Below are 26,440 nucleotides of genomic sequence, written 5' to 3'. Positions count from 1 at the left end.
TCCATTCATAAAACTTTTATTCCACTTACATCAACTTAATACACATGTTCTGAACAGTTATGCTTGGATTGTTCATGAAAATTTCATAAGACATTAAACAAAGCTAGCCATCATCTCAAGTTATTTCCCTGTTAACTATTTTTACAGCACATGCATGTTAGGCAAGTATCAAAAAAAAAATCACAAAAGCAAAAAACCTAAAAAAGTTAAATACATGGGTTTTTGTTTTACTGCTGTGCTCGATATACAGTGTCATTATGAATATCAAGCAATTCATTTTTTACTGCATCTTTACTTGTACATTTGTTCTTAGGTTGCTTAAACCATTTAAATACAAATAAAATGTGTAGCAAAAATAATGAAAGCAACAGCAGGTAACTTTACAAATAATGGAATGTGAACCGTTTCTCTGTCCGTCTCTAGAGAAAGCTGACTGGGTTATCCAACTGCCTTAAGGAACACTTCAGCTGCAATCGAAGATGTACACTTGATTAGAATATTCCACAGATGTCACATGCTCACCTGACATGCAATATCTATGGGACATCAGTTTATCCGCAGCCATGTGTGCTCCAGCTTGGATATTCAGACTAACTACACCTGTGGCTGCAACATTGATTATCCCTTTTTTCCATCGTGACAGACCAATATGCAAGCAGTCATCTTTGCCTGACATAGAAAGCTGTTTTAACACTGGCCTTGTGGGAAGCCACAATGTACCAAAAGTACTATGCCAAACATGTAAAACTTGTATAAAAATTTCACAACCCTATATTGGCCACCTCAGATGAAAACAGATAAATTCCCCAAATGTTAACTGGCTCTATTCCCCTAATATTAAACAAAACCACATGGGAAATATAGAAATCCAAATAGAAGTAACATAAACCTGTCAAATCGTAAACAAAAACTATTTGTGGGACAGCATGGATGACAAATGGTCTACTGTTTAAATTTCAGAATGAGGCAGACGGAAGTTGGAAGGCTGGTTAATTCTCCCCTCCTTCTCCTGCTTCAGCTTCATCTCCTTGGGTATCCGATGTCCACAACTGTTTAGGAAAGAAAACAGAGGAACAGGTACATTATTATACATTTATTACTAATAATGAGCAAGTAATTTTTATAAAGAAGGCCTATGTCTTAATAATAGCAACTTCTAAGAGGTCCTACTCAGCACAGTGGAGAAAGAAAAGGCACACGGTAACATCAATCTATTTCTTGCCTATGACAAGATGGAAATTCAGTTCTAGGTGACCCAACCCTACACTGCATTTAATGAGTAAGTTTATGAACAGTTAAAACCCAAGGCTCACTAAAATATGACTTAACCAGCAGGCAAGAATCAGACCTACCGAACAGCTAACTGTTGTTCTTTCTCCTCAAGCAAGTTCTACATCCCTTTCTGAAGGAAGAGCTTCAGTAAAGGTATCTCTCCACATCCAATGCTACAGCAAATATTACCTTTTCTTCAGAACAGGCATCTGAAGAGTTTTTTTTGTTTTTTAAACCCCAAAATATTTCATCAACATCTCTGTCCCTTGGCTCTGTTCAGTTAGTTGTGCTCCCCTTTAGCAACTTGCAGAACACTGAGCTGCCAATTTGGCAGGCAGGGCAAGGAGGGAAGAAAATCAGGCTAACCATGTGCTATGCACAAAATGTTATTTTCAGCTCCATAAAATCAGACTAAGGAGCCATTTATCAAGATTAAGTACTAGCTAAGGAAACTGAGCATCAGTTCCAGAGCAATGGTCAGGGCCAAGAAATTATTTTGCGAACCAAGTATCTCCATGCTGGCTGCTTCCAAACTATTCCCAGTCCAGTATGATTTGTCATCTCTCACTTTATGGAATTAGAGAAGCATTAACCGAATCATTTACGCTCTACAGTGTAAGGTGGTAAAACATAAACCAAATTAATTCCCTTCACTGACAGTGCTATACCACTGAAGTCTTACAGAATGGCTTTATTTTTAAAATCCATCAGAAACATTTCATGCTTTCAGGATCAGAAGGCAACAGTGAAACCTGCACAAGACCAGTAGCCTTGTCCTTGTTCTGAACATAATTGTATGGTATCTGCACTTAATCTTCCTTACTGAAGGCAATAAGCAACAAGTTATTTTACTGGAGACAGCAGCACACCAGTAGTCTGTCTCTAGACCTGCACTGCAATCTTTAGTACATTACTGTATTACTACATTAGTCTCAATTTCAGTGCTGTTCTTGAAAGGAAGAGTTACTAAGAACAGTTTTATCAGAATTTATCAGAGGTTTCTATCCTCAATTATCACCTCTAGAATACAGTCACAAGAGCCATTTAGAATGGAAAAGACTTTCAAGATCATCAAGTCCATTAACACTGCCAAGTCCACCATGTCGCCAAAATACCACATCTACACAAATTAAATATTTTCAGGGATGGTGACTCAACCACTTCCCTGGGACACCTTGCTTGACAACCCTTTTAGTGATGAAAATGTTCCTTATGTCCAATCTAAAATACACACTCATTAAGACAAAAGGGCCTGAGTGCTATGAAAGGTGCGTTACCGATTTTACCAACTGAGACATTGAGATCAGTTTAACAAATCTGCTGGGGCTGGGAGGGAAATGCTTAGGAAGAAGGGCTGCCTTTTATTTATTAATAGAAAACAAAATTTCGTAACAGAGCGAAGAAATTGTCTAGCAATTCCAGTAAAACAGATTATGATGATATGTTCAACAGTCCTCTGAACACTTCTCTGCCTTCACTCTCCACACAGACTTCCTCAGCCGTACAAGACCCGAGGTAAAACAGAACTAACAACTGAGGAAAGTGCTAGTGCACAGAACTGATCACCATGCTGAATCACTGTCTGAAGCCCACCTACCTCAGACTTCGCCACTTGCAAAACCAGCAAAACAGACCTTTTTTACATTTATGAAATTCACTGTGGTCTTTGTCAGTCACACAAAGCAAAAGTTATTTTCTACCTCAAGAAGTTTTGGATAAACACGGAATCAATGCACTCGTACAGCCCACACTAAGCATCTAAAATAAGACACATCATTCATTCAAGAATATGGACTCTTGCATCTGTTTACAGCTTTCTCCCTTGTAAAGGAAAGCTCACATCCATTACCAAACCTACTACCCTAATTCACACACTACCTAGTCAGTACCTCAGTCCAACTTTTGTTCTTGTGTGAAACAATTTGCTTTCCAACTGCTATGACAAGATTTACATTATTTTTACTGGGAAGCCAGCAATTAAAGTCAGCTTCTATTCTGTTTCAAAACCACTCATTCAGAGCGCAGCTCTTGAGCAATCCCACTCAAGGGGACAGTACACAGACACTGAGAGCAATGCCAGCCCTCTATCTGTCTCCAGTACAGAGGTTGAGAAATCACTTCCATTTGTTTTGTAAGCAACAAATGGAACAATTACAAGCAGTTTTTGCAGCAGTGTTAAGTTGCCATTCCAGCAGAAAAGGCTCCAAAGGACAAGAGAATTTAAATGTTAGACACAAAAGCAGAAAGTATGGCAACTCCCATTTTATACAACTGTACAATTTTATTTGTAGTTATTTTTAAAGTAGTGCAGCTATTTTGCAAAGGTCTCTGATATCAGCTGCACAAAGTGTTAACAAGGGGCTACATGTGGCAACAAGAACTGTTTCTTATTTTTTCATTTCTTCTTGCAACTCCCCACAGAGCAAGGACTGAACTACGCCATTTAATTATACTATTGCATGTTTGTTTGCATTTAAGTTTCATTTGCTTTAGATGTTTATCTTTGCCAGTTTTTGAAGTTTAAAAAAATTCTGCACACAAGATAAAGATTTTGATTATTCTGACAACTAACATCACAGACAGTTGTGAGTCCAAGGAGGGAAAAAAAAAAGGAATTAAGGAATTATGTTAAAACCGCAGTGAAAATAGCCTGGCTATTTAAGAGGTCCTTAAATGGACTTGCTAGCTACTAGTTTGGTTTTCAGTTTTCATGCAGAATCTCTTCCTTGCAGATACATTCATGCAGAATAAGCTATATGAAATTTGATGTAAGCTTTAAAGAGGCAAATGCAATTGTTCTCTCAAATGCTGTTTAACATTGGGTAGCAGGTTTGCTAGTCACAGTCCAGACTCATCATTTAAACACGCCAGATTCCTTGAGTAAAATAATCTGAAAAATGTGGTTAATTCATCATCTGTCAGAAAATCATGTTAATTAGCATGCAAACAAAAAACCCCCACCAAAAACAAACAAACCCCACCAAAAAACCCCAACCCAACCAAAAACTAGGCAGGAAAATGATTTAGCTCAGGATGATGTACTAGAGACTTGTTTAAGTGACAGACACAGCTCCGTGGACAGGAACAAAAAGGATAACTTGGAGTTCCAGGAAGACCAATCCTGTAATCTGTATGGAAACTTTGATGATACTCACTGTCAAGTTGTCTCTCAGTAACTGCATTATTAGCGTGCTGTCTTTGTATGACTCTTCACTTAATGTATCAAGTTCAGCAATTGCTTCATCAAAAGCCTAGTGTTATAAAAACAAACAACTCCATTAGCCATGTGACAAAAGGTTATGCAAATAATTTTAATGGAATTTCCCCCTCTTTGACTTACTGTTTTTGCAAGGGAACAGGCTTTCTCCGGGGAATTGAGAATCTCATAATAGAACACAGAAAAGTTCAGAGCCAGACCTAATCTGATGGGATGTGTTGGTTGCATCTCCTTTTTACTGATTTCAAAAGCTTCTTGATATGCCTGTTGTGATTGCTCCACTATCCCTTTGGGGAAAAAACAAACACAAACAAAACCCAAAACAAGTAAGTAATTCACACACTGTATCCAGACATACAATCAGGACTGTGTTCACACTCACATGAAGAAACCATGTTAGGAGTGAATAACTGTGAATGAGCACTTTACTTAACAAGTTGCTGTTTAATCAAGATTTTATTAAATTACAGTCTCAAATTATTAGAAAGGACAGCAGTTGTTACTGACCACATCACACGTTTGAGTCTCTTCCCAAAGCCCTGTGATTACCTGCATTTACAAATGTTTGCTGCAGTTTTGTCGCGCTGAAGATAAAACCCACCATCTACTTGATACAGTACCACAATTTCAGTGTCTTTAAACTCTGCAGGGCATCAGAGCCACATTTTAGTCACAGGAAACAGTGATAACCTTTGCCTGCCATGCTGAAACCGTTCAGTATCAGTCATCTGTGAGTCTCCATTCAAACTGCTCAGCAAAGACTGTGTGCATACCTCAACTCAAATTAAATATATATTTTAAAGGCTTCCAACACAGTTCTATTTCCAGTGCAGACGTGGAATGCATTTTTACCTAACTTATAAGTTCTAGTACCTATAAACTTTGAAGGGAGAAAAGTCAATAATTTGGCTTCTTTATTTTAGAGATTAACCACTTGTCACTCCTAATGGTTCAGTTGTACAAGTTATTAACATTTGGCACAAACCATCAACTACAACGTGTACATGAAGACTGAAGAGGTTGGCAGTTTCCTTTTTTCACTCAGGTATCTGAACTTAGAGCCTGCACGAGTCAGAGATCACGGCCCAACACAGCCCACAGGCTGCAGAGGCCAGGGAGGTGCTGGATGCAGAGCACAAAGGGGCACTTGTTCCTCAGCTCTCCACCAGCATCTGAGAAAAAGGCGGGCAGAAAGTCATTCAATTCAGATGCAAAAATGACTCCAACCCTAACATTTCTGGATCTAACCAGAAACGCATCCAGCATGATGTCTGCAAGAGTGCAGTCACTCATATTTAAAAACAAAGAAAGGAATTTTAAGGTAAGGACTCAAAAATACAGCAGGATTTCAGTAAATCTGAAAACAACTGAATACCAATACTCAGGATGTCTGTGCAATCACTATTTGTTCACCTTCAGATATTCACCAAAATTAAAGCACCGTACTGTTCTCTTCCACATGAAAGAGTGAGGACATGCACTGCACAGTTCATCAGCACTGTTCTCTCTGCACTCATCACTAATAATAGAATGCTGCAGATCAGACAGCTGCCCTAACATCTTGAAAGTGCAGAAGTTAGTACATTATAGTTGAGAAGAACTAGGTTTACTGACAGCTGAATGTAGAAACTGTGAGAAATGTTTAACTCTTCTCATAATGGAAAAGCCTTAGAAAACGGTGCTGTTTATGAAAGGCAAAACAAGCAGAATGAAAAAGAAGTAACTTCAGGGAATGAAGCTGAGAGTTTTATGTTTTAGTAATTTTCCTTTAACATAATTTTGAAACAAAGAGTGCTTTTTTTTCTCCTTATTTGAGAAAAGAGCTACCTTTTGAGCAACAATTCAGAGCACTTAGTGTATAATTTGATGTATTCTGTTAATTTTTAAATCAGTCACACAGCATAAAAGTTTTTTAACCTTGAATTCTTTAGAAAGTGCAGCTCCAAAGTTCAAGGATAAAACAGAGTGTGGTACCTGCTGGACATTCCTGTCTGCTAAACTGCAATAAGGAAGAACCCTTCCATAAAATAAAAAATGGGGTTTATGAAGATAAAAATCCAATTCCTAGATTTGGGAGCTTTATGTTGTTGCTGTATTTACTGCAAACGGCTTGAAGAATAGTGTCCAACTCAGCAGCTATTCCTTCCTCAACAACAATCAACTGCTCTTCTTCAAGGTCACAGATAACATACAGGAAAAACATGTGGCATAAAACACTGGAGGTGGGGGATGAATTGAAAAAATGGAAACCCACCAAAAACTGCTCAGCCAGGAGACTGGGTTAAATAAAAATAAATTTTAAAGACACTTCAAACAAAGATTTTCACAGTCTAATTTTAGAGCCTGTAACTTAATCCTCAACAGAAAAAGAAACTTTGGGAATCAAAATATTGTACCTCCTATGCATGCAAACAGAGATCACCAAAATTATCAAAGGAAAACATGGTAACTATAACAGATCTAAAGTACTGGTACCACATACAATTCTGCAGTCACCAAGAGCGGGTCAGTCTGCATGCAGTAAATTTTAGAAATCAAATTGAGCCTTACAAACTAAGTCTTAGGATCTCTGTGTAACTCTGCGTTATCCAGCATGCTGGGAAACCCGGGCTTTGCTGTGTTATGTGGATGTTACACACGCCAGTAGGCGGACACATCTACCCCGCTGAAGTTACTCCATGTCTGTTTCACATCTGTGCTAATCTCAGTCCAGTCTCTGAAGTCCCCCAGGCATCGCCCTGTGCCACACTGGGGGGTTTCAGCTCGAGAGCAGCACAAAGCGCTGGCTGCGGGCGCTGCCGCACAGCTCCGTGCTCCACACGCCGCAGGTTCACACACCCCCAGCTCCTGCAGGCTCAGGGCAGCCCAAGCGAGTCTGACACACCAGGCTGGCTCTGTGCTGAAGCGTGCTGCTCCTCAGGGCACGCTGCCAGCAGCCCTGAAGTGGCTCCAGGAAACAGCCTGGCACTGTCTGCAGCGAGCTGGATCTCAACGAATGCATTGCTCTCAACTGAAGGGGACTCTGCACATAGGCAGCAATGCTGTTAAGGTGTCTCCAACCACAAGCAGGTAAGGAACTCAAAATGTTGAGTACCTTACTTTTAAAACAAAATTTAGGTAAAGGCAACTTACTTGCAATTGTGACAAGCTACTTACATGAAAATATAAGAAACTTGAGAAAATAGAAGACATTTGGACATTAAACTACCATGGCTACAGAAGAAGTTTTCCTAATGGTAAGATTAATTTTATTAAACCTTTTCTCCTCCAGGTTGTTTCTAGTCTCTTTGCTCACTGAACCTATGCAGACTTCTTATATTCTGTAGAAATGCAGGAGAAATGGCAAGAATAGGTCTTCAGAAAGCTATAAGACAACAATGAGGTAAAACCCCTAACATTCAGCCAGACAGAAATGCATAAACCAGTACTTCAGTGATAAAACAGATACATGCATGCCAGAAGTTGGAGAGAGTTTCAAGATTTTGTGACTCAGTGTCCGTTTCACGCTTCCATCAGCATGCACGTGGAAATTTCTATAACTCAATTGAAAGTCAACAATCTGTGATTTTCCTTCAGAAAACAGGAAGCCTATTACTAAAGAATTTATATCCAAATCAGAATTACTTTAAAATTAGAGTTGTGTCACTGCCCCACCAAAAGCAATCTAACTGGACAATGTTTATCCATGAGCTGACATACAATACCTTTCTTGTCATCTCCAGCAGCAACCTCAGCCAAGTAACGGTAGTAGTCTCCTTTCATTTTCAAATAGAAAACTTTACTCTCTGCTTGCGAAGCATTAGGGATCAAGAACTTTTCCAACAGAGACTAAAAGGGAAACAAAGAACACAGTGTTTTGAACATATGCTGAACCAACAATTCAATTATATTTCAATTTATTTCAAAGTCAAGACAGCTTCACTTCTTGCTTATTTTCTTCACATCCTACATAACATAGTCATCTAGAGAACGTGTTCTGGATTCCAATTCTAGATATAAAAAGAATGCTGCATTGTGTGCCTTGACAGGGAGAAGGAGGCGGTGTCAATTTAGCAGATGAGTTTTATATGACCAAAGGATGGCTTTCTGTAAGCCCTTATACAGAACCCTGGCAAAAATAAGGTAATCCAAAGACTCTGGGCAGAGGGTATGCCATGGAGGAAAGTCTGCATCCACAAAATGCAATAAAAAGATTTGATATATTGGTTGCCAAATCAGAGACCAAATTATTTTACACACACAGGCAATAAACAAGTCTCCTTGGCCCAGTTCCCATTAACTTGAATGCTCTACTGGCATCACCAACAAGAAACCCCAAGGTGAACCTTAATTCTTGCATTTCCAGACAGCTAACAAGCTGACATTCAGCTCTGTAGCACCTCTATTTGACTTTATGTGCTGCCCTAACAGGTATTTCCTTTATCTTCCAAAGCAAAGGTAGCTCTCTGGAGTCACTCCACCTAATTCTACCCATTGACTGACAGTTAAAACCAGGTTTTTCTAGATTATTCTAATTGCTTGTTAACAGAGCAAATTAACATAGCTGAGGCAATCATGTAATTTAGCAAGACTTCTATTATGATAAAAAGAAAAAAAAAGGAAAAAAAATCACTAGCTCTAACACTTTCAGTCAAATTAAGATTAACAAGCTTGTCAGACTTTGTGATATTGAGTGCTTGAAGTCAGACTTTAAAAGAAAAACCAGTTATTTAAAAGTCAAAAAAGGTACAGCATATCTGAATAGTCAGAATTGAATCAGAAGCTGTTACATATACTTGGTGAAGGCAATGCAGAAAATAATTTTTTAAAAGAGGTTTTAGTACAAATTTTTGGCCATCTTTTTTCCCCCCGCTAAATTAGATGACTGCTATTGCAGTTTTGCTTCACTTTTTCAGCTTTTATTTCCAAGGATACAACAAAAATGGACAAACTAATTTAGTTCCAACTTACAGAGGGATAGCTGCTTTACAGCACTTTCCTCTCAAGGCTGTCCAGCAGGTTAAATGAACATCCCACAGGACATAATCCTGGGATAGGCATACCCTGGACAAGGTAGGCTGCAACTACTGCACTGTGACACGGGCACCTGTGGCACCTGCTCTGCTTAACAGGCCAACTATGAAGCTACAGAAAACTGTAACTAACAGAAAGAGCAAGAAGAGCAAATCTAGTCTTGGTTTTTGTTTTGGTTGCCTTTTTCTTTAATCAAACTGATAATTCATTTATATGAATAATGAATATTTACTGGTAGACTCAAACTTGCATGAAACTCCTCAAAATGAAGTGACCCACCGTAGCATGTCCCATGATTTCTACTGCAGCAGACATATAACAAAAAAATCGGGCTGACAGACATGGAAGTCAGACAAGGTTCAGCCACGCCTATGCTACAGTGAGATAAAAACCTGTAAGTGCACTTTCTTTCATGACTTCAACATAATGGATTGATTTGTTCATCCTTAATATTCGGCCTTTCCAGTACTGTGGGGCCTGGTATATAACTTCATTTTATAAGCACATGGGGAGAATGAAAATACTGCACGTCCTCACTTCCCATCCAAATGACAGCAGAGACAATTCTTTGGCAACAGAAGGAACACAACACAAGCCAGTAAGCAGCAGAAGTATTTTTCTGGAGACAGTCAAATGGGCTGCTGAGCTGCCTCATGCCAAAAGCATCCTTCTGAGGGCATCCCACCACGCCAGGAGAAGAGTTCAGCGCCAGCTCTGTCTGTCCCAGTGAAGCTGGGATGTAGCAGGAGGCCAGCACGTTTATGGGTCACACACACACCTCCACTCTCTGTTATCTCCTTACACACTCTGTCCTCACCGCTAGAGAGCTTCAAGGTTTGGAGCTACGACATTTTCTTGAGTGCCAAGAAACTCCAGTGACAACTGAAGGTTACCGGCTACTGAGAACAAGGCTCCTTACTAGTTTTCCTCTGTGAGACTTCAAATAGGCCAGGTGTGTCAGTCTGCACCAATGCTTCTGGCACTGTGAGGAGTTGTGCTCCTTCTGCATGCTCCACTAATTGGCCAGACCAAAATATTTTCAGTGATTCCAGAAACAGAAATTACTCGTCATCTATGTAGATCATGTGACTAAAATGTACAGCAGTACTCACACAGCAGCAACCAGACTCCAAGATTTAAACTTCATTTTGATCACAAATGAGGTAAAGTGGTTTGCAAACTAAATGGGTGAATCGCACCAGTAGACAGATAGGAGGGAAGACTACTAATGGTCTTCTTAAACAGACCAACGTTAGCAGGGCAAAAGGAGCTTGAACACCACAAATCTTGTACTGCAAAAAGTTCTAAAGCCACGTTGAATTTCAAAGACTGATGAACTGAGAAAATCCCTTTGAACAGCTAGTCACAGAATATAGCCAATGCAAAGAGACTCCAACTCAAACTGCATTGGGAGCTTACTCTCATTTGGAATGAAAGAGTCTATTCTGTACAAACAACACATAGGACAGGTGTGCCACGTATCTTTGGAAGAATTTTATCTATGCCAAAAACTTCATAAACAGCAACAAAACCTGAAAGCAGATTAATATTTAAAAGCTAGCATGTGAAATGACTGAAAGGAGATCTCTACCCTATTATTTATTTAGTCTTATAAATTCAGTTTTTCCTCTTTACTTTAGTACATTTATTTCAGGATCTATTTTCTTTTACTGGCATAAGTAGAGACAGACCACTCCTTTAAAGTTAGCCTGAAGATTCATATTTATCCTAGAGAGTGGCTGTGAAAGCATAACCTGCATGGATGTGGTATGGCTACAGAAACCCAGACAGGTAAGACCAATGAAACTAGTAACCTTTTAAAGTTCAATTACAGAAGACAACAGAATCAAAAGCACAGCAAATCTAACAATTTGTTATCTGCCAACACATTAGCTTATGGAGAATACTTGTGGATTCTTCTAATAGCTTTAACTGCAAAGCATCTGGAGGATACAAATTTTTCTGCAAGGAGGAATATCTTGATATTGAAGTCCTATTGATAGGTTGTTTGTCCAAAGCTTAAGCAGCACCAGCAATACATGTTCACCTTCTCTCTCCTTTACCAGCTGATAGGGCAGTGCTTTTCAGTATAGAGCTGATCACCACACAGGCCACTGAAGTGGAAGCAGCCAGACCAAGACTGGATCAGTTACTAAGCTGATGTGATCTGCATCACTGCAATGCGTACAGCACCCTGACAACTGCAGTCCATACAGCACACATCTATTATTACATTATATGTAGATAAGGTCTCATGCTTGTTCATGATGTTCCTGCTATCACAGGGAACTCCCACCCAGGTTTGAGATATACTAATACATGACTAGTTAATTACATCATCTTGATCAGCATGTGGTGGGAATGGTTTTCTGTACAAAACTAAACAACCATTCCCTGTCCTTGAAACCCCTCAAGGACACAGCAGTAATTGTCAGAGCTTTTAATTTGACAGCAAGAATCTAACTGCCGTGAAACAAACCATACCACTGTGGTCAGCTAGGCAGATGCAGCAGCATTTTAGAGCACTTTTCAGCCCATACCTGTAACACCTTGTACAAGTGCTTCTAGCACTTTTTCTAAGTCTTGTAAGAAAGACTTAGTGGGGATTACTTTTTTTTTTAAAAAAAGGATGTACTAAATCTGAATAGCAACTTTTACTAATATGCTGGCCATTCAAAGATCAGGCTTTAACACTTCACACCTGCAGTTCTGGTTCTGACTATGTCAAGAGCTTTCTGGTTCTCTGGATTGGCCAACAAACATGTTCAAACGTGGGAGATGTCAGCTGTGCTCCATGCACCATTGATAAGATTTGGTAGATTCCCTCACCCTCAGCAAGTACTATAGAAAAGTCTTTGCTTCCAAAGACATACTAGAAGCTGTCTGCACACAACCTGAATTATCCTAATGGTGAACTTCAATCCTGGCTTATTTTGAACACTAAACTGGAAAGAGATTGACTTCATTCTTACACATATTCTACTGCCTGAGCAGGATACCGTCAACAGGTGGCAACATCACATTTTGAGCCACTTTGATGAAAGTCGCGATGTACTTTTTCCTGTGGTTTTGTGAGATGAAGTCTGAAAGGTTAAGAGTTATCAGACTTACTTAGGAATGTGAAAGAAGCCTAACAAGTAGTAACAAAATAACCCAAACAGCCAACCCCCTCCTAAAAGTCTGCCTGCTTCCTACTGCAAGTGGACACACTTCAGTTGTTGAACTGTGGTGAGGCCTGCAGTTGCAGACAGGAAGCCAACACAAAGACTCCAAGAGTCTCTTCCTAACACTTGAAGCTTGTTTTAAAAGCATTTGCATCTTTGGCAAATGACTTGTGTGGGTCAGAAACCTATTCCCAAATTCACCATAAGAGCTTTAAATTAATTTTATTTTAATGCTCAGTTTTGCCTTGTTGCTTCTAGTTCAGTGCTTATTTCCCTTTATTAAAGACTTGGTCTCAGTACATGTTATTGCCTAGAAACTTTAGATTAATGCACTAGAGATGACTGCATCAACAAGTAGATTTTCTGTTTATATCTTTCCTTCCTGACAAGCAGGAAAATAAGAATAGTCACCAGATTACAGGAAAATGTAGTAGCAATTAGTGGATAATACATAGTTAAAAGCACTGAGAATGAGAAGCCTGATTTTTAAATATGAAAAAATTAATTATTAAGAGATATAATTGAATAAACCCACTAGAACTATGGGAGAAATAAAAAGATATTCTTGTACAAAAGAACCAAGGTGCAGAATGGCAAAACATGAAAAGAATATACTGAAAAAATTTAGGTACTTTAAATAGTACCAGTTTTTCTCTGAAATAACCTGGCTTCTTGTTCAATAAATAAACAGCCTTTTTGTTTTAATGCAGTACTGAAAGACACCTCACAATAGTTATGTTTTTTCTAATTTTGAGACTAAATTACACAAGAGTACTAGCTGAACTTTACTTGTCACCCACCCATGGTATATGACATAGGCATGAAGATGACATGGAAGAACTCTTGTTTTTTAAATTCATGAAAGACATGAAAGAAACTCTATCTTTTTTATAAGCTCAGCCTGAAACTAATTCAATATTTAATCACAACAGACTGGTATTTTCATGACGTAACAGCATTCCACTACCTTTCTCCAAGACATTTTAAGAACACAAGAGGGATCATAGCAGCTGACAGGACTCTCCTGTCTGCTAACCTCACTACAACACTGCCCAAAAGAGGATGCCGCTAGAAAAACACATGAACAAAGCAAGAAAGTGTCAAACTTCTCTTAGCCTCCATCGATGCCCAGGGACTTCCTGAGCCAGACGTAGTTTCTCTGGAGGTAATAACCCTTAACATGCTTCCTGTTCACATTCCACACATTGTTCAAACTCCCATTACATCAAAATAACCTCAATACCCACAATGCACCAGAGAAGAAGCTGCAGATACCTGTCTACCTGTACATGAGTGCTACTTTCATCTTTAAACTACTTCTCAGTTTCATTAAAAACAAAACACACCTATCGATTCCCATCAGAAGCTAAGAAGTGATTTTCCATTACTGTTTTCCACACAAGGAGTAGAAAGTTACAGGCTGTAAAACAACACACAATTAACTGCACTGCACAGATTGGCACACACACTACAAAGGGTTTAATGAAACCATTTGTGGCCAGTCACTTCATTTACACACATCCATCTGAATTGTTGGAGAAAAGAGATAAATATTTGCATTTTTGAAAGGTGTATTTTTAGACAATCTCTTTCCAGACCCTGTTTTGACGCAGGCTTACTATGCTGCTCCTGATTACAGTTCTGCTCAGAGTTTGGGATTAAGGGCTCTGCAACTGCTGCCTCACGGGTGACCTCCAACCCTCTTGTGAAAACCAAAAGGACTGTTCTCAGCCTTCTACTCCAGCCCAAAGTGAAGCTGCAGCTTAAAGCTAGCTTGAGAATTCTCTCTACTAGTTTGCTCACTGGAACAGGAAAACAAGAAAAGCTGTCAATATTAATGGTTGCTGAGGCACTGGAGATCTCTGCTGAAACTTCTGCTGAAGAAGGAAACCAGCCTGCTGTCTGTTCTCAGTACCAGTTACTCCATCTTCCCATCAAACTGACTGCCTACAGAAAGAGCAGCAGAAGTCTGAGAAAGGTAACAAGGCTGGCTGGAAGAGATGAGGCGAGAAGCATGACCCTCAGCAGGGGAGGAATTCAGAATTTGGGACAAGGAACCTTCAAGGGGGAGCGAAAAATTTGACTGTGGAGTAATTCACAGCATTTATGCAACAGTGGGAGATGTGATGTGCATAGGGACATGTGGAATTGCGAAGAGTGGGAGAAAGGTACACCTGATTAGCAGTTTTGCTGTGGTCAGTTTGGTGAAGATCTAGGAAGGAAACCAGTAGAGGAAATGAAGTCTGAGTAGTAAGATGTTAACTGAAAAAAAGATCTCAAAGGACTAATGGACAGAAGAAAATCCCGTATGACAGAAACAGCGCCAAGAAATCTTAGTTTATACACAAAAATACTACTAAACCAGTCCAAATGAGTTTCCTTAGAAAAGAGAACAAAGGCAGCATCACATATGGGCAGGTGAAGGAAACATGGAAGAAGTATGATACCCTGAACAATCCCCTTCATGCTGAGACATATGCCAAGGGATAGAAACAAGTCACTAAGAAGTAGCTGTAGGCACAAAAATGCACACAGGGTGCTTGGCATGGACACACAACTGGCCAGCGAAACAAGAAATGGACAGCACCTGAGGCAGTGAGAAGCAGCACTTCAGTTCACTCTTTTACAGCCATACATGCAGCTCCCTTTGCAGATCTGCCTTCCCCAGCTTAGACTACCATGTCCTTTACTAGCTAGTTTCTTCTACTCTTTTGCTTTCCACCTGGTATTTACGGCAAGGGAGGCAAGTGTGCCTCGTATCAGGATACTCGCTTGAGATAATTCAAGAGGCTCCTCAAGTGTTTCATGCCAGTCGTTACTGTTTTTACCAAAGCATGTGTAACAAACATGATCGTGAAGGAACCAAATTCTGAAGCACAGGCAAAAATACCTCCCCAGTTTAGCAGCCCGCTCTCAGGAAACTCATATGAAAGGCAGCAGCTGTAAAGACACTTAAGAGAAAAACACTAGGAATAAAGTCTTAAATTTTTTGAGGCATCACTATAGATCTTAATAAACAGTTTCCACTGAGGATCAAAGTCAATACACAATTTTTACCTGGGCCTTTTTTTTTTCCTCAGCATCACCTCACCAAACTGCTTCTTAAATACTGGGGACTTGCATCAAAATAAAATGGTACCAGATGCATCAACCATTAGTCTTTTCACAACATCCTCTGAGAAACCTGAGATAATAAAAAAGTGACACCAACTGAGTTGGGTGAGAATTTCTGCCCAGGATGTACTCAGCTACAGCTATTGCAGCTGTACTCCAAACCAGAACACGTCTTAAGCTGTCTTAAGACTCAACAGTTTCAGTCTCTAAACAAATACTAATAAAACTCCCCATAAATATGATGCAACACTTTTTATCCTTGCTCAGAAATAGAAGCAGGAGCCATTTATCTTTTAGCAGTTTGCACTTTGAGCAAATTGCAAACCTCCTGAAGCAGAATATGGATTGACCAGGGTTTTGCTATAGCATACAGTCTTAATAAAAACCTTTTATTAGGAAAAAAGCCATTTCAGCAATATAAACCTAATCTGCACTAGGAGAAAATGATCACTTAAAAGATCAGATCACTTTTGTTAAATCTTTTGTAACATAATCACGAAGGGCATTATCCAGAAAAAAAACCCAACCACCAACAAAAAACAACTGAAAACTTTTTTCTGCCTCATTTGAGCTGCCGTATAGAATCACAGAATGAAGTAGGTTGGAAAAGATCTCTGAGTTCATTGACTCCAACATATTTTATCTGATAAAAAAATTTAAGAACTTACTGTTGTTCTCAGCAGAATGACTTACTATTACTTCTGCTTTGAAGAGGCATTGCCAATCTTCTGTCAGATTTCAAGAAAAATAATCCACTGCACAAGAGTTAACATTCAGTACCCTCCCCGAGTTTAAGAAATAATTACAACCTTAATTCTCTTCAATCAATTTTAATAGCACAAGCTTTCTCAAAGTATTTAAAAATGGTAGCCAACTGTTGCCTGAATGGACAACCAGCTTCAGAGCCAGGAGCTGATCTCTGCCCACAGCAAAGTGTAAGTAAAGCATTTGAGAACCTGTCTCAGAACTGCACTTCTGTCATGTGCATGGTTATGCGACAGAAGTTTCCAGATAAAACCAGAGATAGCGCAGTATTTGTTCATACAGAGGTGCAGAGACAATGCACTAACTCTGCTCATAGTTAAATTCTGTCTCTACCACTTACAGCTTCCACAGGCTCAAGAAGAAGCTGATATATTAGCAATGCAATGTTTCTGCTATTAACCAGTGAAACAAATACACTTCGCAGCTTCACAAAACTGCAAGTACATGCAATGAAGTTCTTCCTTCAGCAGCACAAAGAAGATGAAGAGTTATCTGTCACAGTGACTAAACTATCAACTTACTTCATTTTGCTGTTTAGAACTGAGTATCAGCAGTAGGTACATAGAGTACTTGAACAATGAAGGCTGCTGTCAAATAAAGCAAGTTGTCACTTCCATGCTTTTGAACAGTATAAGCACTCTGTACCTTTATATTATAAATCAAAGCCAATTGTTAAACATTAATGCCAAGTGAAATTAGTACAGCAGGCTAGTGGTTATAATAAAGTTTTTTTCTACTTTCAGTAAATTCAAGGGGATGTAGATACATGTACAGAGGTGCATACACATGTGCAAGCAGAGTAAATTTAAGTAGCTGCACTTATGCAGAGCACCTTAGCTGATTTTATGATAAATGGGAGCATTAAACATACGTGTCAACATTATGGATGCCCTTCTTGCTAAGGTTAGAATAAATTAAAAACAACACAAGTAATCTCATATTTAAACTGATCCAAATGATGTTTCAATTATAAAAGCTTCAACAGTTTTCCAACAGTCTAATTGCTTAAAAAAGTAAAGAAAATCACTCCAGCTTAGGCACCACTTTCACTGCAGGCAAACAAAAAAGGCCCAACCAACAACCCACACCAAAAAAACCCCACAAAAAACCTACAACCAAAACAAACAAAACACACACACACACAAAAAACCAAAAACAAAACACCACAAACAAAACAAAACAACACAACCAAACCTGAAAGGGTGTAGCTACAATCAGGGAAGTGAGTGAAATAATGAGGTTGATACAAATTGCCTCTGCTTCCTACCTTCAATATATATGAGCAGTGATACCAACCAAACCCTTATTGAAAAAGCCAGACTTGGAGAGTTAATCAAAAGCTGAAGTTATAACCACCCTGGTAAGTTAGCAAATCCTGGCTACAACATTTTGCTCTGCAATATATATATATATATATGTTCATTCACAGAAGCATGTATGAACCAGAGTACTCACATATTTTCACATATGCCACTAACACATTACCATCTTGTAATGCAAATTTTAACAACCTGAGGTGATATCTAGAGTTCTATGTGCAGGTTTGAGCTCCATAGCTCCAAAGCACAAGAAAAATAAAGATATACTGAAGGGACTATGGGGCTGGAGCACATGAGGCACAAAGCAAGGCTGAGAGAGATGGATTTCTTCAGCCCAGAGAAGACCAGCAGACCTTACTGCTGCGTACAGCTGCCTAGAGAAGACAGAGCCAGACTCTTCCTTGAGGTCTACAGTGACATCACAAGAGGCAGCAGACATGAACACAGGAGGCTCTGATTACACCCAAGTATTCTTTCTGTAACAATAAACATGAACAAATATTAAGACAGGCTGCCCAGAGAGGCTGTGGAATCTCTACACTTAAAGATAATAAAAATTTGACTGATTGAACCAGATCTGTTCTGAGCAGAGCTGAACCACCTCCTTCCTTCTAACCTCAATTCTTTTGTGCACCTAACTCCTAGATTTCAACACATTAATCACCCCCTTCTGTGACTGACATTTTTGTGAATAGAAGGTTCTACAAAATGCCTTCCATTTTTTAAATGGGAAAAAAAAAAAGAGGACAGATCTCAAAGACAAAGTGCAATAAAAAATAAAATAAGGAAGCCTGAAGGAATCACAGAACTGAAGGTAGTGATTTTCAGTCAGAACACTGAATTTTCTGTTAGAATCAGATATCATCATAGCAAGAAGATTGTACAGTATCATCAGTCTACAGGTACACTTTAACCATCAGAGGACACTGACCTGGCTGAGTTTTAAAAAGACAATTCACACATGTGCATGTCAAAAACCATATGGCTTCCTGTAGAAGATCAAACTTCCTAACCCTGTCATTAAGCATTATAAAGCATTTTATAGAAGTTAACATAGTAACTTATTAGATGTTTCCAGGCAACTAGAAAATAGTTCCACAGTAATTTGAGAATGATGGCAATAGGCATTAATTCTGTGGTATGTTCTTTAAAAAGCCATTTAGATGCATTCGGAATGGAATTACACTCCCTTCCCCCAGTGAACTGCAGCCCCATGACAGGTTACTAAACATTCTTCTCCCCCTCTCAACAATATACATAAAAAAAGAAATGTAAACCTTAAGTCACTAATCTGAGATGTAACTGAATCTTCTGCTCTCACAAATTACCACTTCTAAAAAGTAAAGCATTCGTAACAAGTGGAAAAAAATCTCAAGTACGAGCACACAAGGTGTACCTTTTTACGCTTCTGAGGGTGAAATTTGGAAGAAATAATGTAGTGAAGAAAGCAAACAATTCATCTTACTGAAAGGTCCTAAACAACACCTGATGCTTTTCTGACAGGAAAAGAGTAGGGAGAAAGTGCTGAGCAGCATCTGTGTGTAACAGTAAGTCCAGAAGGCTGAAGGGCAGCCAAGGTTTGCAGTTCTCCAGACTTTAACAACTAAAAGGGCAAAAAAATGGTGAAAGGGTGCTTAGGCACTGCCAGAGGAGATTTACTTAGGGCACCTCTGCAGTGGAACTTGGAGGAGGAAGCAGCATCACCCAGAAGACAAGGCATCAGTGAAGAACATGGAACTGTCACATACTGTGCACTTAGAGGACATGCAGGAACTGCTGCAGTATGTGCCAGCCTAGGGAAGAGTGCAACTGTCTGGAATTACATTCATACTGATGTGAAGACAGCCAGGCATGTTTTCAATTATCAGTTTACATGTAGCTCATGTAAGAGACTTCCTGAAAACTACTAGAGCTCCTGAGAACTTGAAATATCCAAGCAGTGCAGGGTGTTAGCTATTCAAACTTCTCTGTACTTCAGAACCCTTGTCAGCTGAAAAATTCAGCTTACTGCAGATTTAATTTGAATCACTTCAGTTACAACTCACTTTACTACTGATCGCAAAAAGCAGTTTAAAGAAAATCCACATCTGTTATGTTAATAATGATTTTTATTATGGAAATGACAAAGATGGTTGTAGATCATTATACTGGTACTTTGGACAGACCCTCCTTTCTACCATAAAAACTGAAACAGAACATGAAGCACACACTTAGCTAACATGAGGGAAAGTATTTAACTAAAAGCTTAATTTCCTGTATCAATTGGAAATTTTTATAATACTCAAAGCATTTTCAGATGCTCAAGTATGGCAATGTACTTCCTTACACCCAGCATCACACACACTGTATTACTACTGAAAAATTTGGAAATAGAGTCTTCAAAGCCACAGCGCAAGGAACTTGTCCTACACTCAGTGTGTCACAATTATTTGATGCTTACCAGACCTACTCCAAACTAGAGCTGGTTATTTTAAACTTTAATATACTTAAATGCATATCTGACAGAACTGGTGCTGGAACAAGATATTTTAGGTGTCTCTTCTTTGTACAGCAGCACTCTGAGGCTGCAGGAAACAAGAGGATGAGTTCAACCCTTTGTAGAGTTGTAGAGGTACTCGATGGCAGGCTGAAGAAAAAAAGATTCAGGAAGCAGCAAGCATGCAGATGCAGTCTTTTCCTGTTGCAAGGTCGGTGTAAAGGAGAAAAATAAACATTCAGACCTGACTAGACAACTATTAAAACTTTTATCATTGGGCCCAATAGGGATGAAGCAAGAAAAGTTCATCACTAATTGCTCCTATTCTCTCTGTAAATTAGTAGAAGAGATAGAAACAAAGCCCAGGCAGAGTTTAGTATATTCTGTATCTTCATGATTAGAGGAGCTATTTCTTCCAGTACACTAGATTTCATTCCAATAAACAAGGGAAGAGAGTAGGACGCTGCAGAGGAGCCAGCTTTGGCCACACTCTTCTTGTCACAAAAACATTCCCTGAATCGCTTTCCTCCCTTCAACACTGAAGTTAGGACAGCAGTCACACTCAGCTGTGATGTAACACCCCGGGGCATTAAACATTACTTAAGACACTAGCAGACAACTGAACACATAACAACTCAAACAGAGACACAGCCTCAATAAAAGATACAAAAGTTGCAGAGCTGCTTTTGTACCCTAACTGATAAGAGTCATGATTAAAAGCTTTGAAAGTTTTACATTTCAGGTCTTATTAATTAATGGCATACTTTACACCAATTAAGGTTGGGTAAGACTTGCTTTTCACTTCTCTAAACAGTTATAGACTAGATTATGCTGCATAAAAATTAGAGATCTTCTAAAAAAAACCCAAAAAACCCCAAAAACTAAACCAAACCCTAGTTCTACATTTGCATGTAGCACTGTGCCGACTCCTGTTCCTAATAAACAACTGAACGTTACCACAGTTCTTTTTTTCTCTGTTAAAGCAAAGTGGATAAAGCAATACAGTCAGCCATGTTTCTAGGTGACTAAGAATGTACATGCACAGAATACTTCAAGAAAGAAAACAAGAGAATGTTTTTAAATATAAATCTAAATCTTCAACGTAACTTGCAACATCCAAGGTACCATGTGTCATCTGAAAGTATTTTTAAATCCTATCCTTTGAACACAAAAGTTTTATTTTTATTTTTAAACCCAAGTCTAAAAATGTAGTTTTATTCCTGCTAATCGCTGCCTAAGGCATTGTTTTTTCTGGACAGTAACTTTTCTTTAATGCATTAAGAAAAATTGGACCAGCAATGTTAAAAATTAGTCCGTCATCAGCTTCTTAAAAATAGTAACATGTCAAAGAACAATACCTTCTTTGAATAATATGTCTCATTAACACAAAGAGGAAATCAAGTCTCAATTTTGAGATTCAGAAGATTTAACAAGACTGTCCACCCATATTCCTCCCCTTCCAGGCACTCTATTTGCTGCAGCAAACTCAAAAGCTGGGTTTTGTTTTAGTTTTTTATTTAGCATGCACAATAAAAGCTAGTTTCACCTTTATCAGGTTTCCGTTATCAGATAAAAAATTAATTGCAAACACTAAATTCTTCTAAGGTTTCTAAGCCCAGATTTAATGAAAATAACTTCTTAAAACAAAATGTAGCTTACAAAAGAATTTCAGATCACCCTGAACTGAAAGCATCCATCCGCACCCTGACTTTCCCATTAGTAAAATAATTAAAGAAAGAAATAGCAACCTATTAGAATGCCAGATTTGGATCCTCATTCCCTTGGCTTGAACAGATAATCCACCACTTTACAACACAAGTAGTAGTAAATCAGTTCTTTTCTATGACTAAGTTCTGCATTTCATTTTCAGGGTACAAGTTAAAGAGTTATCCTTACACAAGACAACAAAACATACGAAATTGGGTGTGTTACAACAACCATAAGTGGACAGCCTGAACTGGAAGCCAAGACTCAGTTAACCATGCTGACTCTTACAAACCCTTGGAGAACCAGTCTTCTAGAAGCTATCACCACACTTATCATTTAGTTATCTCACACATCAAGCAAATTTTATGCCACTCATTGATCTTAACTTTCATTTGCTATCAGATCTTCAGGCACTTAGCTGTTTGACACTTCCCTCATGTCACATGTCATTCTGTCACCTACAGGTGATCCCTTGTCACATATGGGATGACAGCCAGCAGCGTCCACAGTGCAGTGGACAACTACTGCTGACAGTAACCTCTGCCTCACAAGTGGTTGCAGGAGCAAACTTCTGCTCCTCGTGTGCTCACTGAAGCACCACAGGCATGTGCAGTTGAAAAAACGTGACAATCTGGAATAAGCATTTGGAAGAGGTTTGGATTTCATAAACCAGCCTCCCAGTGAAAATACAGCGTTGCCTGCTGTACACATGCACATTTTAATGTAACTACAAGTCTCAGAAAATGCCTAACTTGAACATCCTTTTAGTTTGCTACAAAAAATTTTAAGTTTAAGCAGGTATCACAGCATTTCCACTGCCTCTTCCTGCAGGCAATTTTCTGCACGGCTGAGTCATAACTAACATGACATCATCCTACCCAGGGAGGGGCACAATTTCCAGAGAGTAAGAACTACCTCTTACAACTACAGCAGCATATTAAAACTGCAGAAATCAAAGAGATCTAGGATACAAATACTGCATTAAGGGGGAAGGACACTGGGGAGGAGAAACCCACAGACTAAACCTGTATACAGTGCAGTCTCAGGGAAATATGTTGTTGACCTTTCGTAACTACTACTTTATGTACACTAAGGTTTCTGTATGTCTCCAAATTTATTAGTTTCATAACTATAATCTATAGATAAATAATCAGCACGTTAGAGGTAAAGAAAAATGCAGACATTTTTTAAACCTTATTGTCAGAAACAGCATAGGAGACCACAGCTTTACTGATGGACTAGAAATAGTCCCAGAGGGCCCAGCACCATTTAATCTACAACTCTAAGTAAAAATGGACCAACAGTATCGTTATTTCTCACCAGCACATCATTGCAGATGTCTCTTAGCTCAGTCTCAATTTTCTCTCTGTATTCTCGAGCCATCTGCTGTTTTTTCTCAGCGCCTTCCGTCTTTTGTTCAATACTTGAGACGACTCTCCAAGATGACCTACGGGCTCCTACAACATTTTTATAGGCAACAGAGAGAAGATTCCTCTCTTCGTTGGACAACTCAGCTCCTTGCTCAGTCACAGATTTCATGCAACTTGCCATGTCATCATATCTTTCAGCCTGCTCAGCCAGTTTGGCCTTCTGCACCAGCTCATTTTTATCCATGCTGATATTTCTAAAGAGGAAAAAGAGTGAGGCATTATTCTGACATTGGTCAAGGACAAAGGTGTTTTAACTTCATAGGCAGAGCAACCTGTATTCTCTAAGCAGTTTGGAACTGTAAGAGGTACAACTGAAATCCAGAACACAAGGCAAACTAGCAACACAGGATGCTCAAACACATGGACACATGGAGTAGAGTTAAAGCCACTGCTTCCTCCTGAAAAACTGTAAACTTTAAAAAGTATGTTATTTTAATAAACACAAACAAAAACATCCAAAAGTGAACGGGAACCAAGTAATTTCTATCTTATGTAGAAAAACGATCTTAATTTTTTTGTCACCACTCTTTCATAAGACTACATTATCAGTGTAGCAAAATTGACAAAACATCCAATAGTAAGCTTTCCACAGACAACCAAATAAAGGCTGAACAAACAATACCAAGCAGCATCTTGAGTTTTAACAGAATCATAGTTACATGCAGAGGCACTTCACATAAACATCTGCAAATAAAACCCCACGCTGGATGTTAAAAAGTCAGAATGCAACAAATATCTAAATTGCAAGTTGTACACCTTCCCAAAATGGGAATCCCCATTATGGGATGTTCTGTGTTAGGTACTGCTGCTCTGCACAGGAGGTTGTGCTTTCAGAGACAAAAGAAAATTTTACTACTTAAAAATATTACCTCAATGTCAGTATTTCAGACAGCACAACCAGGCTGAAATCCTTCATAATCTGTCTTATCAGCACTTAAAAAAAAAATAAAAATCAAACTCTGCTAAGCAGAGACATTGAGAAATTTCTTTTGGCACAGGAAGAACAAATATTTGTCCCTCATCCATCCTTCCGTGTAGCCTAACTTGATCATTTGGAGGAATTGGTAAAGTGCTTTAGGGGTACATTATACTTTAAAGTGTAATAATATTATTAAAGCATGAACCAGTTTTGGTGATGAGTGCTTTATGTATTTCTCTATGCTCCACACACCCCAACCAAGCATCTTCATTCATAACCACGAAGACTTTTGCCATTTTATGTGACGTTAGGAGAAACAATGGCAGGGCTATATTCCGTCTTTGGAAATAAATTAAGCACATTTTAACATTCCAGGTGACTGCAAGTTTTAATAGCTCCCGTCCCCGGAGGGAGGGGAGGGGGCACAAAACTGGCGTTTGTTTGCAAACGCGCGTTGAAGAACTTGCCCGCACAGCGCGCGGTGGGGTTAAGGAGCCATTTTAAAGCAAGATTTTGGCGGTGGTTATTTACCACTCGGCGTGACTGGGGCAAACGCGGTCTCAACGCCGGCCCCGCAGCCAGTCTCCGGGGCACCGCAGGCTGCCGCGGCAGCATCCCCGGGCGGCAGCATCCTCGGCCGGGCCGCCTGCCGCCCCCGCGGGCTGGGCGCTGCCGCGGCTCGGGCACGGCGAGCGCGGTGACAGCAGAAAATGGAGCGGCCCGGGGGCGGGCGGAGCGGAGGGCGGGGCGGGCGGGCGGCCCCGGGGCGCTGCGGCCGCCCCTCCCTCCCTTCCTCCCTCCCCGCGCCGCGCCCGCCGCGGGGACACCGAGCGCCGCGCCCGCCGCCTTTGTCACGGCGGGTGGGCGCCGGAGCCCGGCCCGCCCCGATGCCGCTCCCCTCCGCCCAGCGCCCCCGGGGGAGGATGCCGCGTCCCCGCCCCGGAATAGGGAAAGCCCGCGGGCCCATCCCCAGGGGATTCGGCACGGGGGAGGGGGAGCGACGGAGGAGGAGCCCCCTCCAGTCTAGGGGAGGCCGCCGCTCTCTCCCGGACCCCTCGGCCGGGGCGGGGAGGATGGGCGGAGGCGGAGGGGCCTGGGCGGCGAGAGAGGGGGTTGGGGGAGGCCTGGGCGGAGGGAGGGAAGCGAGCGCGGCCGAGGGGCGGCCGCCGCCGCGGCTCTTCCGCGCCCGGGCAGGGCTCCCGGCGGGAGACCACGCCCGGCAGCGCCCGCCGCCCGCGCCCCGGCCCCCGCCCGGCGGGGGTGGCGCTCCCCTCCCTGTGGCCGCCGGGGTCGCCTTCACCTGCCGCCCCCTCCGCCGGTGCTTCCCCCTGTTCCCCTCCTATCCCCGGCGGAGAAAGGCCCCGCCGCCCCGCGCGGCGACCCCCGCGCAGCGGCCCCCCGCGCCCCGCTCCCTCCCCACGGAGCCGCCCCGGGGGGAGCGGGGCGGACCGGGCGCCGTCCCCCCGGCCGCCCCGCTCGGTGCTCCCGACCTGCCGCGTGCCGGGGGGGCCGGTCCCGGGCGGCGGCCCCGTTACCTGTGCGCGGCGGGCGGGCGGGCGGGCGCGGGTGCGTCGGTGCGGGCGGGCGGCCGGCGCGGACTGTGCGGCTCTGGCGCTCGCGGCGCTGCAGCCTCGCTCCCTCCCTCCCTCTCCCGGCGCCGCGCACGGGGCGTCTCCGCCAATCACCGCGCCGCTCCGCGCGGGCCGCGCGCCGCCCGTGACGTCAAGCGGCGCCATGGCAACGGCGCGCGAGGGCGCGCGCGAACCTCCCCCCCTCGCTCCCCCACCCGGCGGTCACGCCCAGAGCCGGCGGCGGCCCCGCCCGCGGGCGCGCGCCTGCACCCCCCGCCCCCACCCCGAGCCGAGCGGAGCGGGGCGGGCCGGGGGGCCCGGGGGCGCCGCGGGTTCGGGGCCGCGTCCCGCCCCTCCCGCAGCGCCGGCCCCGGCCCCGGCTCCGGCCCCGGCGGAGAGACCCCCGCACCCGCCCGTGGGCGGCGGAGCGGTGCCCGCGCCTGCGGCACGGAGCGGGGGCGGCAGCACCGCCT

The 26,440-nt window shown here is 41.6% G+C and overlaps 1 protein-coding gene across 1 annotated transcript; it reads right to left on the bottom strand.

Moving 5' to 3' along the window:
• YWHAZ (tyrosine 3-monooxygenase/tryptophan 5-monooxygenase activation protein zeta) lies at positions 1–26,040 on the bottom strand. The gene is made up of 6 exons (XM_040067278.2): positions 25,932–26,040; positions 23,368–23,671; positions 8,194–8,317; positions 4,613–4,776; positions 4,428–4,523; positions 1–1,049 (listed from the first exon to the last, which is right to left on the bottom strand). The coding sequence occupies exons 2-6, from the start codon at positions 23,659–23,661 to the stop codon at positions 990–992; spliced, it is 738 nt and encodes a 245-aa protein (XP_039923212.1). The 5' UTR covers positions 23,662–23,671; positions 25,932–26,040; the 3' UTR covers positions 1–989.
• Between the last annotated feature and the right edge of the window lie 400 nt (positions 26,041–26,440).

This window comes from Hirundo rustica, chromosome 1, assembly GCF_015227805.2.
Source record: "Hirundo rustica isolate bHirRus1 chromosome 1, bHirRus1.pri.v3, whole genome shotgun sequence".
NCBI classification, from domain to species: Eukaryota; Metazoa; Chordata; class Aves; order Passeriformes; family Hirundinidae; genus Hirundo; species Hirundo rustica.
The sequence above is the reverse complement of the archived record's forward strand: the minus strand, read 5'-3'. Positions and strand labels throughout refer to the sequence as shown.